Source organism: Passer montanus, unplaced genomic scaffold (assembly GCF_014805655.1).
Source record: "Passer montanus isolate IOZ18808 unplaced genomic scaffold, ASM1480565v1 scaffold10, whole genome shotgun sequence".
NCBI lineage: Eukaryota > Metazoa > Chordata > Aves > Passeriformes > Passeridae > Passer > Passer montanus.
In genome coordinates, this window is record NW_024356505.1 from 36589473 (window position 1) to 36606333 (window position 16861).

Consider the following 16861-nt stretch of genomic DNA (forward strand, 5'->3'; position numbering starts at 1 on the left):
ATGCCAGGCTGAAATTAGACTGTGAGGTTGAGTCCCACCTTCTGTCATAAGGGATAGAAAACCTTCCTTCCACGTTCACAGGTGGTTTTATTTTTTACCTTCAGAGGCTGCCATGTATTTCTTGGAATTTTGAGGGAAAAATGTTGCTCTGTGCCTGAGCTGCCCGAGCCTCTGCAGTCCCTGTCCCAGCGAGAGGAAGAAGCAGCAGAGTTTGGAGCACAAGTTTCAAACTCCACTTCTGCCACCACCTTCTGCCTCCACCAGCTTTTTTTTTTTTTTCTAGTTTGCAAAACATTCTGTTTTCCTGGAAAAAAAAAATATTTGCATCCCAGTGTATGTGATGGAATTTTGATAGCAAAACGTTGTTTTGTGAGAGACTGTCTTTACTGTAAAATAAGTTATGCTGTCTTACAAACAGGGTTTGGATTAAAAGGCTGCTGTCTCTTTTTTTGTGCTTTTTTTTTTACTAGGCACTTTTTTGCTTTTCCCAGACTTTTTTTTTGTTGGTGTCTTTTTTTTTAGACACTTTTTTTGCTCTTCCCAGTTTTCATAAAAAGTAGACTCCCCATCCTTATGTGACAGGGGGAGGGAGGGATTTCATAATGGGCCTGGTGCAAGAAGAAGACGAAGGGGGAGAGAGAGGGGAAAAAAAACCCTCTAAGCTTTAATTTTAATTCTCCTGCCTTTATTTATCTGATTTGTGGCCAGATGGTGGTGAAGCAAGGCAACCCCTTTGTGCAAATGAAGCCCACATGTGAAAGTCCTTCTGTAATGTAATCATTGAGACCGGAAGGGTTCATACTGTGTCTGAAAAGAGACAATGGAGCCGGGATATATCAACATCGCCGAAATCGAGTTCATTTGCGATGCAGGCCCTTTGACTATGGTTGTCATGAAAACTTCCTACTTTGATCAGCAGAGGGTGGAGAGAAAAAGAAGAAGAAGGAAAAAAAAAAGAAGTCTTCTAAAGGGGCAGGGATGCGGCGCGGGTGTTTGCTGTGCACTTGGCTCCGGTTCACGCCCCTTTCCGGAAGACGCAACAGGGAGAGGAGCATCTTGCACCTTGACCTGTCTAGACGGGGCGCGAAGTTTGGGGGGTTTTTTTGTCCCCGTTTCCAAGGGCGAGGGCTGCTCTTTGACCCCCACCACCAGCGGTGGTGGCTCTCAGGGCGTAAGGTAGCGGCCAGAGGTTTCCTGCCGAATTCTCGCCGCGGCCGGGAGGGAAGGGGATGGACAAAGACACGGACCAGCTGTTCGGAAATAAAGCTGAAATAGTAGAACCTGGGAGAAGCTAGGTTTTGTAAGCTATTATTTTCTGCACAAAACCCCTGGGAGGTATTAAACAGCTGCATCTGAGCTGGCGAGCAGCGGCTAAAAGACAGAGCAACAACTGAGAGCCCAGGACTTTGGCAAACTCCGCTTCAACCAGAGAAACAAGTGGCTGGAGCGCCAAGGGCTTTCATGGCCTGAACGTCCGCCACCGGCCGTCTCCCTTCGCCACGGTGTCTTCGGGCTGCCGGGAGGTTTCCAAGTGGGAGGCTGGCTTTGGAGGAGGGCGAGGGGCATGGGGGGGCTTGGGGGTGTGAGCTGAAGGGCCCACGCAGGTTCTCCAGGGCCACCTTCTCTGGAGCTGACGTTTTTAATGATGTGTCTAATGTAATGTGTCGACGGTTCTACGTAGCGAGAGGGATGCTCTTTTTGCTCTTTCTGCCGTCTGACTGGGCCTTATCTGTGTGAAGTGTGGGGTTTTGGTGATGTAATAAGCAAAAAAAATCAGCTTTTTCCTCCATGAGGTTTCTTTAGCGAAGTCAGAGAGCAGCTTAAGGGAGTTTTTGGGACAGAAAAGGAGATGGGATGGATTTACTCCCAGGCCATGGGAGAAAAATCTGTGCAGCCTATTGAAAAAAAAAATCAGTATTTAATCTGATGCTTACCAACCTTTGAAATTTGGGGTAGGCCAACAGAACAAACAAGTAACCTTTTATTTTCCAGCCACAGCTGTGTCAGTGTGCCCACTCTTTCTCATCACTAGGAAATTCATGCAGATTGTGCCTTGTTTTAATATTCTTGCCATATTTTAACATGGTCTGTACAAGTTCCTCACAGAAACTGGCTGAGTATTTTGTGATAACACTGCATTTTGTCAGATGCTTTATAACGTTATTTAGAAACATATTTGAATCTATTTAGGGCTTCATAAATATGAATAAAGCATTTACAAAAGGCAGAAGTAACCCATGGATTAGACCAGATGCTTTATACATTACAAATTTCCTAAACTTCAACAGTTCTAAACTACATTTTACTTATGTTTTTTTTTCTAAGTGATTAACTATAAATTAGCATTTTCCAGAAAAAAAAAATCTCTGCAGATTTATGTGCAGGAAATAAGGGAATTGTACGAGTGGCTAAAATCCAGATTGCTAACTGGAGTTTCAAATATTTATAGACAAATTAGGGAAGGAGGGGAGGGATGTAATTTTTTTTTTTCCTGAGGCCTTGTGGTGTAGAGATGGGTTTTTCTCAGCTAATTCTGCTAAAAACACTGAGGTGCTCCGCCTGGCTTCATGCTGCCAGTGCCTTCTTCAAAATTATATTTTATATATTTTTCTATAATGCTTTTGGGGCCTTTTTTTTTTTTTCAACTGTTGTGGAAAGTGAACAAAAACAAACCAAAAAAAAAAAAGACACAGAAAAGACAGAGGGTTGTGCTGGCCATGGCCTTCTGAGCAGCTGAAAGAAGCAGGGGAGTGAGGAGCACAGGCACAGCTCTGCCTCTGTCACTGCCAGCTCACGGTGATTGCGTGTCCTGGCAGGTATTGCTTTGATTTTTTTTCAGCCAAGCAGAGCAAAGGGCCTTTATTTGAGTGTGTGTGTGTTTGTGTGTGTGTGTACGACTTCCAGCAGGCAGATTTTCTTTCGCTGTGGTTTTACTCTGCCCACGTTAAACGGCTTCCCCTTGTTTATGGGTCGAAGGCTGTATTTTGGGGACAGGAATTCCTTCTTAACACGAACCCCGACTTCCTACAAGGTGCCAAACGCCAGGCTGGGTGGTGTCCCCCCTTGGACCTGCACCCACCCACCCATCCAGGGGGGTAGAGACGCATTTGGGGGCACGGAGGTGAATTTCCAGCAGCTCCCAAAATTCTGGGCTGAGGAGGGGCTCAGCAGCTTTTTGCTGTATCTGCCCTGAAATCAGAGCTGTGTCTGCAAGGCCGGCGAGCTGTATTTATGGCACATCGTCACCACTAATATCAGACTACAAAATGGGCTCGTTTTATTTAAATTGCGAGTGCCTCCTCCATGAGTCCGTGTTGAAAGGGGCAGGGGGAGGAGGAGGGGGGGAAGGTGCTGTCCCTAACCAAGTGAAAAATGCCTTTTGGAGGGGTGTCCCCCCCCACCCCCAATTCATGAATGTGGTTTTGAAACAACAGTGAGGCTGGGCATGGAGTTTAAGTAATATTTGGTGGCATGAAGTCTCAGGCAGCCCCCATTCATCCCCACGATGAGCAGGGCAGGCAGAGCAGAGAGAGCCGAGGGCTCCTCGCAGCCGCCCTGCTTGTGTCTAGCTAAAAAGGAAAAAAAAAAAAAAAAAGAAAGAAAGAAAGAAAAAAAAAGCACAGTACGAGTATCCTCTTTTTTTTTTTTTTTTTTTTTTTTTTTTTTTTTTTTTTCTTTTGGGGGGAAAACTANTTTGTGTTTTTTTTTTTTTTTTTTTTTTTTTTTTTTTTTTTTTTTTTTATCCTTACAGTGGGAAAGTATCGTAGAGGAGTATGAAGATGAAATATTCTCACTTATCGCCCAAGAGGCAGACTATCTAGCTGACAAGCTGTGCAGTGAAAAATCAGGTACTGTGTCTGATGTAACATGTGCTCTCTCTACAGCCGTGTGGGGTTGGGTGTTTTTTTCAAACCCAGCGTACTGCTTTGCACGAGAAGTGGGCTGCTGTTGAATAAGCAATGACACTACATGGCTTTAAAAAAAAAAAAAAACCAGACAAAAAAGCCCAAAACAACCAAACATCCCCTTTCTTAAAGGCTTTTAATTATTTTAATTCTTTTGTGCATATTAATGCAGCATGATTTGAGCATCCCAGCTATGTTGTGTGTTTTCCTCCTGGTGTTACATGACTTTTTGCTCCTTGTGTGTCTGCGCTGTCATTTCCAGGTCAGAAATTAAACTAACCCTCTTGCAACAAAATACAGGCATTTGTTTCTCCTGTTTAATTGCTAATTGCAGCCACTAAGCTGAAATGGGAGCCATGAGAGGGCAGGTTTAGAAATGTGCTGTTCATTTTTAGGTGAGCCCTTCGTTGCCATCAGACAGGAGCTGCTGTCCGTAGAAGGGCTAGCCAGCCCACCACCATCACCTCCTGGGGAAAATGTATTTTATAATAATTTAATGTTTTCTTTTTGTGTAAAATATGTAATTCCATATAGGTAAAGCCTCTTTTCAATCCTGACAAAGTAAGAAAAGGCTTTCAAAAATTAATTCTATCTTATTTAAAATTGTCCTCCGTTCGTCTGCTTCTTCCCCTAATTTTCAGTGTTTTGGGGTATTTTTTCAAGCTTTATTTTCACTTCTGAATGTAAAAAGCACATAACTTGAGGCAGTAAGTATTATAAGATTATAATGAAGTTGGTTTATCCCTCCTCAGTGTGCTGCCTTCAGTGCTAGAATATGCATGAAAATATCAATCTCCGAATCAACGCTTGTAAATATTGGTTTGTGGGTTAGAGATTTAAAGGCTGTAGCATTATTTGGGGTGTAATAAACAGGGCCCATGAAAAGTACTAGAGGGTGGAAAAGAAGTTCATAGAAATAAGTTTGTATACTTTAAAACACCAGGGTATTTGTAATACTTATTGAAAACAGTCTGGAGCACAGGAGAACTCCATCTGTAAAGACACAAAGTTCTCTCTATAATCTTTTTGGGCCAATAAACTCCAAAAAATAAACTTTCCAGAACAAATTTGATTTATTACAAATATTTCCTGTTTGCCATCTCGGCCATCATGAAGCTACTCTTGGTCGTGCCAGAACAGACACAGTGAGTAGCAAATTGTTTTGAAAACAACATACTTCCTCCAAAATGGACGGCAGGATTTCTGGTAGTGGTTTTGCTCAGAAAAACTTTCTGAGCATTTCAGAAACAAAACCCAGAAGAGTCTGTGGGGTAGTGTAGAAAAATCATCACCTTACAGAGTGTTTTTCTCAGAGAAGAGGAGACTGGGATACATCCCCTTTCCTTCTTGGCTCCTCTTTTAACAGCCTCTAAACCTTTTGGAGAACAAATTGCAGTTTTGTGCATCTTCAGTAACACTGTAAAAATATTTTCCAAAGGCACAGGTGAAATATTGATATGAAAGTAACAAAGCCTATGCTGTTAAAAATCTGTTTTGTTTTTTTTTATTTTTCATGGATATGCTCAAAAGCTTTCTCCCCCCTCCTTGAAATACATTTTGGGTTTAAAACCCACACTGTTCTCACTCAGCCTTCTTACATCAGGAAGATACTTTCCTCCCTCCTGGCAGACGAGGTTGCTGTAACTGCACGTTAACCTCCTTCACACAAATACCCCCCTGCATATGTGCAGGGCTGCTCTTCCTGGCTATAAATAGTGGTCCACAGAGGGGAAAGTAGTTTAGTTTTCTTCCTGGCAATTAGCACAGATAAACAAGCTGCCATTTAATAAACAGGAGTGCAAGTCCTCATCGTTGCAAATATAGGATGCTTGCAAAAGCAGCAGGAACACTACAGAGTGATGCTGAGCTGCGCTGATATAAAATAAGGGCAAGAAATTAATCTGCCATTCCCTGTATCGCCCTGTTGCCCATTTAAAAAATGTCAGTACATTAAAGAGTAAAGACTAAAAAAAGCCACAGGGACTTCTTTAAAATCTAGTTCGCCCAGTGTTTAAAATGGGGTGAAAATAAATGAAATAAATTGCATTAAAAATAATGAAAACATGTTTTCATTAACTCTGCAGCAGGCAGGAGATGGCAGAGGAGCACAGTAGTACCTGACAGAGCAGGGAAGTGCCTGCTTGGGTTTTTCCAGGGAAAATAAATTCAGACACCGGTGGCACTGGAAATGGCGAGTCTTCGAAATTGTGTCAGGCTTCATGCCAGCCACACAGCACCAACATATAACTTACCAAAGCCTCCAACTCACAGAACACAATGAGACTTATATTATTAGGTCTTATCTATCTTACAATGGCAATTTTCATTAATACATTATATTAAAGCAATATTACACTTTTATCATCCTACCGTAAATTATTGGCTCCTTTTATTCAGAGCTCCGTGTGTTCATTCAGAATGGCATTTTTAAGTTCTTTTTTTTTTGGGGGGGGGATGGTGCAAATTATCATACTAAGTGACAGAAATAGTATAGAAAACCTCTCCACAGGCCAGTTGTAGATTTTGATACTGTGGATTTCACCATAAAGCAGGAGAGAAAGAAAACAACAAACCAAGTCAGTGATGTATTCATTTCATTATTATGCTTTTAATTTTCTTTTAAAAGCCTGTGTACATGAACATGGCTTATTTCTTGTGGGCCATTGCAGACTTAATATTGGTGTAATCAAATCCTTTTTCTACCGCTCTGTGGTAAAATAATAAGGGTTGCAGTTTTCTGTCAGCCTGCAAACATGACATTAATGGAAGTCCCACATTATGGTAAGCAAACCCCTTCTCTGCAAGTCCCATTTAGTACTTTTCTTTAATTCTAATATCATAGCAGACTTTTTTTTTTTATGGCTACTGGAGGTGGATGTTTCTTGTTTGATTAAAAAGTGGGAAACTTCAATAAAGTCTTTTAGCGTGATCAAACCTTTTGATATTTACAAGCATAGATCCGTTCGCTGTCATGTATTCTTTGATCACACAAAAAGTCTCAGTGCTAGACAGGCAGGCAAAACCTGCTGAGACGCACCTTCAGATCCTCCACTATTTTTACAAGCTTACAAAAACCCTAAAAGTTAATTTTCAAGGAGATTACTTTTTTTTTTATCCCCACCCCACCTCCAAACAGAAGGCGCCGTTTCCAGTCGGCCCAATGGAATAAGACAGATTTTTTTTTTAATTGCCCTCTAATTTTCTTTGCTGATTGCAATCATTTTTCTGTGTGCTCTTTCTTGGGTTATATATATTTTTAGTTGTGATGGTTGGGGCTTAGTGCCATGCCAGCAGCATTTCATTCAGGGTTAAATGGAGTTATGTGAAGGCCAGTAAGGAGCAGGAAACCAGTTAAAGCTTGTGCTAATGTACAGAGCAGAGCCAGCTGATTTATAAGTGGAAAATAATTTAACACCACGTATTTTATGAGTGCTGAAAGCTACTGTTTAAGTAACAGCAGGACTTCTCCTACCTAATTTTCTTTTTATGTGCTCATAGACATAAAAATGTTCTGTTTGATTAAAATCTTAAGAGTCCCCATTTTATCTTAAAAGTGACTTACCCCATATGTTTCTTTATGTAGCTGTTTGGAAAGTTTGACTATAATTTAGGCACCCGATGTTGAGTATTACAAAGTGAAACAAAACGCTCTAATTCAACTGCAAAGAAATCCAGAAGTCTTTTTCTGCACAATTATCGCTCAAACTATTGTGTTTTTGCAAACTGATACTTTCTAGGAAGCTCATTCCCAGTGAGAACTACTCTCCTGGAGAGTTTAACAAAGCTATCAGCTACATCAATTAAAAGGAACTAAAACGTCTGTTATGGATATGTGCAGAATATTAAGCTGCCATTAAGTCATTTACTGCTCACCTTAACACTCTCTGCAAGATTGTGGTTTAAAAAGGCAATATATGGGGTGTGAAGCTGTAGTTTAATGCTGCCACAGCACTCTGGAATGACATATTTTCTCGCATTTTTCTCCCTGTACAACTAGGGAAAAGAACAGGAGAGAGAGAGATTAGCCTTTGCGTCCCTGCCTTGAAATAAGATCTGTGAGCATGCATTTCTGCAAATGCTACAAGGGACTGGAGGATTCATATTGGTGGGGTTTATTAAAGAACTGGGCTGTAACACTCCTTGTTTTAAAATACAAATTTTGATCTAAAAATACCATCAGATTTTAGCTGTAGCAATGAGGTTATACCGGGAAGACAAGGGAAATGAATTTGAAGAATAACATGGGCCCCTCCGGAGAGAAAAACGGGATATTTTCTGAACTTATTAGTGTCATATTGTGCAATATGCCAGGGTCTGTTCTCCAAGGCTGATCCATGGCCAAACTCACCGACAGGAGCACCAGCAAGAGCCCAAAGCCAGATGTGAAACCCACCTGGGCAGCGACAGGTTCACCACGAGAGCGTGGGTGCTTCCTCGGTGGTTTTCCAGCAACTGTTTAAAAAAACTCCATAAACTGTGTTTATGTGATGTGGCAATCATTAGAGAGCCCAATGTGGTGGGACAATTTTTCAATTCAAATGAGCCAGAGTTTTCAGGGCTTTGCAAAGATGCCCTCTCACATGGGGATGCACGAGTCATGTCCCTGTCCGGTAAGGGAAGAGTCAGACACTAAATTATTTAGCCTATTTGAGGACAGGAATTGAGAATAAACAGATTGCAGTACTCTTTTTTTTTTTTTTTTTTTAATCCTTCTTTATGTGATTCAATAGAAAATATCTCAAAGAGTCTGACTCACTGTCAGTGTGTCATGGTTATGTCTCATGCTGTCCCTCATTCCTGATTTATTGCCCAAAGTTGTTTAACATGCTTTAATTTTCACCTTCACACATTCACTGGCAAAAGTGCTTTGAGAAGAATACCTACTTTCTTATAGTTTGAAAAATATGTATTTTTCATTAAAGAAACAGGTACTTTCAGCAGAGCATTACTCTTCAGGACACCAGTAAATCACATTTAACTTTTCCTACCTTAGGTGCCTGAGCAGAGGCTGCTGCTCACAAAGGTTGCAGAAGAGCTCAGCTCCTCATTGCAGGCTGAAGTAAGATCAGAACTCCAGTTTTTTCCTTGCATAGTCAATTTTTGCTATTGTAATATCTCTGCTCATTTCTACTTTTAATCTTTGAATAGACCCACATTCTACAGGGGGGTTTTAATTATTATTATTAGTAGTAGTAGTATTTTAACTGGTTTTTTGTTTCTGTTTTTTCATTTCTGGGGGTTTTTTCTGTTTTGATATGAAATGTGCAGATAAGAATATCCACTTTTTATGAGAATGTGATGTTTAATAAGCAACTGGTTTTTCAACCTAATTTCTATGTTCAGGTTTTTTTTTACCCCAAGGTTTTCATTTCACGTGTGCTGATTTTCATAAAATCAACATCTGATTGTCACAGAGTTGGGGTCTCTAAAAACTGAGCCTCCTGCTGCAGCAGAAAAAGACAACTCAGACAACTAAAAAAAACCTATTATTTTTTTCATGCATTGTAATACAACAATGCATTTAACGGATGATTTTTCATCTGTATTTCCAGACTGGAAAGAGTTTAGAGTTTATAGCTAAGAGCTGCAAAGTTTCTATCCCTGTTATTCAGATGATGATGGCAAACTTTTGAAATAATTTGTCCTTTTAAAGGTGAAATAACTTAGTAGAGAGTGTGCAGTCCTTAAAACAAGCCTTTCCTTTAAAATTTCCATATCAAAGTCCTACTGATCCCGATATAAACGTTCACTCAATGTGAGCCCCATAGTGTAATAACTTTTTTTAATTAAAGCTTTCTTGCTGAAGAAATGGCAAAAAACATCAAAATATTCCTGACAGAGGTTATGCCTTTCATCGTTGGGGTGGTTTTTTTATATTCAAAATATTTATTAATCAGTATAAAACATTTGGTCATAAATCTCACCCAGAGATGGGACTCGGTTCAGGTTGTTGCTGTGTCTCCAGAAGATAAAGTGGGAGAATATCTGCTTCAGGCTCCAATACTCTATAAAAACACTGTTTAAAAGGATGTTAACTACTTAGCCATGGTTTTAGGGTAACAAAGCTAGTTCATTCAAAGCAGTAGAATATTTATGGCAAAAGTAAGCTTTATAACAAAGAAAAAGTTCCGAAAGTACATAGGTTACCTTTATTGTAGAAGTAAGCAATCAAGAATAGAAAATGATTAGTTGTATAATGAAAAACAAAACCTCTCTCTAATTAAAAAATCTGTTAATGTGTCACATAATTTTAAAGTTTATTTATAGATTTTTACAATATTTCTAAAGTTAAATATTTCAACAATAACACAATCTATCCCTCAGTGCATGTAAACTGCTGAAGCTTCACAGAAGAAATTAAAGCTATGCTGATTTACAGCAGTTTAATGTCTTGTCCCTGAAATCTGTAACACAGTGGTTTGTTGACGGATTTAATGTTTTTAAAAATACTGAAGTTTTTGCTTCAGGTGGAACATTCTCTGCCATATCCTACTGACAGACCAGTTTTGCAGAATGCTTTATCAAAGTTATAATTTGAGTATCATGGAGCACCTATACTCTACAAATTAGAAATAATGCCTTCAGTATTTAAGGAAGACTTTCTTCACACTTAATCCAATCCAACACCTTCTTTGATGTGTATGTATACAGCAATTTTTAAAGAAACTTTCAAATATTTGAACTCCCTTTGTACTCCATTCTGCTTCTGAACAGCCAGTTTAGGCTGAGGTGGGTCCTTTAGTCTGGATACTGATCTCACCTCACACACAAAACTCACAATCAGCTGGCTCTGTTTAAAATCTGAGAGCAAGAAAATGTTTCTTATTGTGCATAAAACTAAGACATAAACATATCAAACTGATGGGAAAGGCTTGGATTCCTCTCCTGTTTCCACTCTGTTAAATATGTGGATTTTTGAGTGGGTAGAAAAGGCAGATTTGGTTCAAAGTATGTTTAAAAAAACTTGTGTTGCCATGTCACATAAAAGGAAGACAGCTGCTGGGAATCTGTGCATCTATTTCAAAGTTTAGCCAATTCTCACCCTATTTTAATCATATTTCCGCCCAAAATTTAAAAATATTTTACCTTTCTACAGCATCCTCTTTTTGCCATTCAACATGAAAAACCCATAAAAGTAACTAAGAAAATTGATTATCTAGGAGAACAGCATAGAGCAAGTGGCTGACTGTTATAAAAAGATCAAAATAAATTGATAAGTAAGGTGGCAACAGGGAGTAACTTTGGGGGTTTTTTCCCTTTGTATTTTATAATAGAGGAAACTTTTGTGTTTTCTGTAACGGCGACTGCTAAATTATTTTGGGCAGATATGTTAGAATGTCTCTTTAAAAATTTAAGCGCTGTCTTGTGCTTTGATATGCTCTCAAAATTGATCACAGTGGTGCTATAAAAGAGTTCTTGTGTAACCTGGCTTGGGGTTTTTGCTGAGCATCAAGTGCTCCAGTGCTGGGCTCAGAGCAGGCATTCAGCCCCTGTGGTTGGTGTGGTTTGTGCTGAGAAAATGCTGCGAGATGGTAGCAGTGAGACAGCTCTCCCTCAGAAGGAAAGCCTTTCTTTAAACTATGACTTGCACATTTACACTTTTGCAATCTGCCTTTGAATTTCACACTGCAGAGCTGCCAGAGAATTTTGGTGTCTGTTGTTTTTTGCATCCGTGTTAAGGTAGGGGGTAAATTCACCCCAGTGTCACTGCAGCCTTGTCCTGGTGTAACCTGGTGCAGCTGGGGCAATGCTGTAGTGAACCACATCTGATACATATTCTCCCCAGCCCTGGGGTATTTATTTTGGGGGTAAATACTCAGATTGTTTCACTATCACTTTATTGAAGCAGATACTGACTGACATGTTATCTTAAAATTGGTGAGGATCCTCATGAAGCCAAACTTATATTGGGTTCAGTAAGAAGTGTTAAAAAAAAGAAAAGAGAAAAAAAGAGATTCATGCTTTTTATAGTTTGTGAATCAGCAGATTAGTTAAAATGATGATATATATGATATGATATGACATGAACTGCTTGGAGTCCCATCTATCCAGATATTTATGTAGCTGCCCTCAGCTGGTCCCCTTGGTTTCCTCCAAGAAATGAGCACCTTAAAACCTGTATGGAAAAGCAAAGAAATGTGTCCCGACTTCAGACCCTGTCTTTCTCCTTTATTTGTCTCTCCCTACTCTGATGAGGTCAGAGATGTATCCAAAGGCATGATTTTGCCTTTTGTCAGTGCAACAGAAGAGTAAAGGTCATTTCAAAGGAAGGAGGACCAGATCTTTGCCCAAAGCAAGTATCTTTAGTCTGTTGATTTGGGATAGAGCTGTCACATTTGACCTGGGGAGACTTGGGTTCCCCAGTTCACGAGGAGTGTTAATATTTTTTTTTTTAACAGTAATTTCATTTTCGTGCCAACTATACCAGGGAAGGAGCACAGATTTTATTTCAAATGTGAGTTGTGTTGAATGAGTGGAAATCACTAAGTTCATTTTACTGAGGAACAACAATGGATGAAGCAAGATCCTAAATGGTCCAGATTGATGTTTTATTTATTAAGATGAGCCCTAAAACAAGGTTATCCACTAACTAGTCATGTTTCTTATTCATATTTGTCTTTGTGGTCTAACATTTGTGATAGCTTCATCAAAATACAGCTTTTAGAAAATGCATCTTGCTTGTCATTGTTTCACTGACATAAAGAACAAGCATGTTAGAATTTTATGAGCAAAATATTAACTTCTATGGTATCCCTAATACATATGAAGTTTAACAGAAATGAGGAGAGCCAGATTCATGTTAAATGAAATACTATTAGTGTGTCTTACAGCGGGAGCAGTGAGGAATACCTTGTAATTATGGTGTACACATCCGAGTGCAGCATACTTTGTTCTGGGGCTTAAGTAGGTAATTAGCATTTTGGTTATGGAGTTGTGAGCGATCTTAAATTGTGTTGGTCTCTGAAAATTGTCCTTGCTTGTATGCTGGGTTGGATACAGCTACTTCTGGAGCAAGTCTCTTGGAATTCCCCACTGGGCAGGAGCACCTCTGCCACTGGCAGGGTGGAGGTGGCAGTGGGAGACCAGCCAGGGGTGGGGAAGGGGCCAGGAGAGAAAAGCTCTTGGGATGCTCTGGGGGCACAGAGTGGGTGTAAACCCAGCACTTTCACCTTCTATTGTCTGAGCACGGGGATTTCTGAGCCTGGATGAGAACAAGGAAAGCCTTTAGCGAGGGAAGAGTGTGAAAGGTGAGGAAATAACTGCAAGGCAGAGTTGGTGCACTCGGCGAGCTCCCCACAGCCTGTGCTGGAGCAGCGCTGCAGCGGCGTCGATGGCTGCACGAGCCTTGATTAACAGCAGAACTGTGCTTAATGCAGCACAGGTTAATGCACAGGCTTTCTTCAGGAGCGCCTCGGCCAGGCTGCCTGTGAAAGAGTGGGAGAAAAGGAGAGACCAATTCACAAAGCTCATTTAAACTGAGCGAGAAGCTTTGGAAAACAAGAGTGTCTTCGTGCCTTTAACCGTATTTACAGACCTGGCTGGTTTAATGGCATTCAGCAATAAATTCCATCGCCTTCGGGAGCAATTGATAAAGGTTCTGGTAACCGCCTGCTCCAATCTACTTTGGGGAATGTTAATAAACCAGTACCCAAGGACTCCTAGGTGTATGCCGTGGAATAGAGGGAGCTAAATGTCAGCTAATTAAGCAGAGCTGAGACCATGAAAGATCTTGTGAGTTAAAAGTTAAATATTAATATCGGTTTCAAACTTTATGAAAAGCTGGCTTAGTGGCAGGGAAGCAGAAGGGATATATATCCAGCATGTTCGTGACATTTTCTATTTCTAGTTAACCTTGCAGCCACATTGAAAACTAGCTGAAGTTTTCTTAAAGCAAATTCTAGAAGAGCGGCCAATAAGGAATTACAACAACCCTTGAGGTGACACAGACATTAATGAAGGAAGAAAGAAAAAGATTTCAATATGGCAGTGTTTCTTAAATGGTAGGGAAAAAAAAAAAAGAAAAAAATCTTCCTTGTCATATTAAATGTGACATGAGCAAAAGGTGAGAGTTCAGAAAGCCTTGATGCTTGGCAGGGTTGTATTTATCTGGCTGCACATGTTGATCAATTCTGCAAATTCCTGAGGCCAGGGCCAAGCTCCAGCCAGCACCAGCCTTGCAAAAGCACAGGAGCAGTGCCTGGCTGCCAGGGTTATCAGGGCCAAACACACCAAGCACAAGGCCAGCAGCAGCCATTTGCTGTTGGTGGGGACAGAGAGTTGGGATGTCATTTTCAGTGTGACACTGATGCTCGTACAGAGGGGGAAAGTGAAGGCTGAGCACTGTGAAAAATGCGTCACACACTCACCTTGAGCTGATCTGTTTTGTGTTTGAGCTTCATGACTGTTGTTCATTAGGAGCTCTGTTGGAGGGGTGGCTCTCAGCCCTGCTCAGGATTGGGATCCCCTGTGCTCGGCCTTGCACGAGCAGCAGAGTTAATTCACCCAGTGCTCGTCACACACCAGCTGATGCAGGATCACTGCTCCTTTATTATCACAGGTTGAGAATGGGCAGGCATTAAACACCTTTGCCTTGCCACAGCCAAGTCTTAACCACATGGCCATTTCTTCTGGCCTCCACAGGAGTGGTCAATTACTAGAAAGTATTATCTGAGGACAGAAAAACATTGCTTAAAAGCCTGTTTACTGATACCAAAGGAGATGGAGCCTTGTCTCAAATTCTTTCCACATGTAATCTATATCATGATGACTAAATGTTCCCATTTTCACTGTGTTTAGCTGGATTAGGTGTTTTCTGAGCTGTGTTTAGCTGTGTTGGCCAGGAACAGGACAGGTTGTGCACCCAGCCCACTGCTCTGCCCATTGCAGCACACAAAGTGAACTGCAAAATACAGTACATTTCATCCAGACAGACACTCCTGACTCTTCCTGAAGAAGATTCAGTGTCATTCCTAATCTGTGAAATTGATGTTTGATGGATGCAAAGAGAGATCCCAGCACCTTGCATGAGCCTCTGGATGCCTTGGGCCTTCTTGGCTGAAGGCAGGAAGGAGCTGGAGAAGTGACTGCTGTGTGGCTTTGGTCATCAATATACTTCATGTGTGTCCTTCCCTACAAACTCCCCCATTGCCAGTGAATTTCAGAATATAAAACTGAACTATTTAGGTTTGGAAGGTTTTGTGGTTTCGGATTCCTTCCTTCCTTCCTTCCTTCCTTCCTTCCTTCCTTCCTTCCTCCCTGTGATGCTGCCTGTCCTAAAAAAGCTTCCCATATGTAGTTAAACTCCCACCCTCACCTGTCACTGCAGCACTCACCCACCTGGAATGGGCTTTGCCTCTGTTTTTCCCAGAGCCTTCCTTACCCACTTGGAAGCAGAGGGATTTGTGGTCACCTGGTGATAGAGGATGATAATGATGATAATGATGTCTGAATCCCAGGGATTGTGGGAATATCTGAGGTTGGTTTTCTCAGGGTAATTTTGCTTTGACTTTCAAAGACTTGACTTTACATGACCAGGTAAGATCATAAAAGGAATTTCCATATTGGTGCTTTCTGAGGCTGAGCCATGTTTCATGCAGCCTTTGACTGTGCTGCTCCTCCTCAGGGCAGCCTGAACACACCAGGGCACTTTTCAGGGGGAGCAGCTGTCTCTCAAACTTGAAACTGGGGTGGTGCTGAGCACAGCCAGGACACTTCAAGGCAGCACAGGGAAGGATGACAGCCAAGGTCACTCTGGGCTGAGCCACACTCGTGTTGGGGACACTTGAGGGCAGTGAGAATGTTTGGAAAGATGTGAGCTAGGGCAGGTTGTGGTTGTGAGGCTTTCTGGTGTGATTGCACAGCATAGTGCATAGGGATTTTCCTGTTTTCAGATGGCCTCGTCTTCTTCAAAATGTGTGACCCTCACATTTCCACCATGTTTATTCTTCTCCTGTACAATCAATCCTTAAGCTGTCAGGAAAGCCTCCTGTCTGCTGTGTCCCAAATTCCAAAGAGGGATGGATGTCTGTCTGTCTGCCTGCAGCCCTTTCCCACACAGGACCTCTAAGGAATAGGAAAGTGAGAAACCTAGAAAGGAATAGATATCTTCTCTCCATTATAAGAACAATCTTTTTAGGTTAAGACTACTTCTTCTCAGTGGGGATTTTGTCTCCTTTGTTCATGTTCATTCTGCTGCATTATGGAGAGTTTAAAAAGTACTGTAGGAGAGCCTTGGAGTACCCACATATGGAATAAGAGAACTGCTCTCTCTTTGGTGGACACCAGATGGGATTGCAGTGTAGGCATGAGTCACTCACCTCTGACTGACTTTGCAAAGTTTCCATCGTGGGAGATGTTCCTCCATCCTCCTGTCCAATCTGCTTCTTTGATTCCACCTATTTTCCTTCTCCAAATAGCAAGGACAGAGTTCATGTTTCTTATTAATTATTGGTACAAAACTTGATGTCATGAGCTGTCTAATTTCAGGGGGCTCCTGAAACAATACAGTGACGGAAATAACAAAGATCATCACAACCTCTGGCTGTTTCTCTTTGGGAAGGGTCTTCCATCTCTCCTGAAAAACCTGTAAACAACCCCAGATATGTCTAGGAAAGCCCTGCCCTCATGAATGAATGAGCAGCTCCTTGATTAATTTGAAGATGATGATAAAAAGACAAAACACAAATAGCTGAGGCCAGCCATCTGATCTTTCACCTTTCTGTGCAGATGAAAACACAGATTCTTAACCTTTGAGCCCTTCAAAAGATTTCCTGATGTGCTTCAGCAATGGCAACAAGACTTAAGCTGCCACAGTTCAAGGGAAGATTGCTTGAAAGCCTCTTTTATACTTCACAGCTTTGGGTTTTAGCTCTATGTGACAACAGTTTTAAATAAAATATTAGTTTATCTTGACTGGTAGCTGATTTGTCATGGCTGCATTCAGGAAGGCAGGAAGG

At 41.1% G+C, this 16861-nt stretch overlaps 1 protein-coding gene across 1 annotated transcript in view; it reads right to left on the reverse strand.

Moving 5' to 3' along the window:
* Window positions 1-16337, reverse strand: part of RBM33 (RNA binding motif protein 33) — a 176705-nt gene extending 160368 nt beyond the window's left edge. Inside the window, exon 1 of the mRNA XM_039705702.1 lies at window positions 16223-16337. Coding sequence (XP_039561636.1) covers window positions 16223-16337 — 115 coding nt within the window. The remainder of the gene's footprint in view (window positions 1-16222) is intronic.
* Between the last annotated feature and the right edge of the window lie 524 nt (window positions 16338-16861).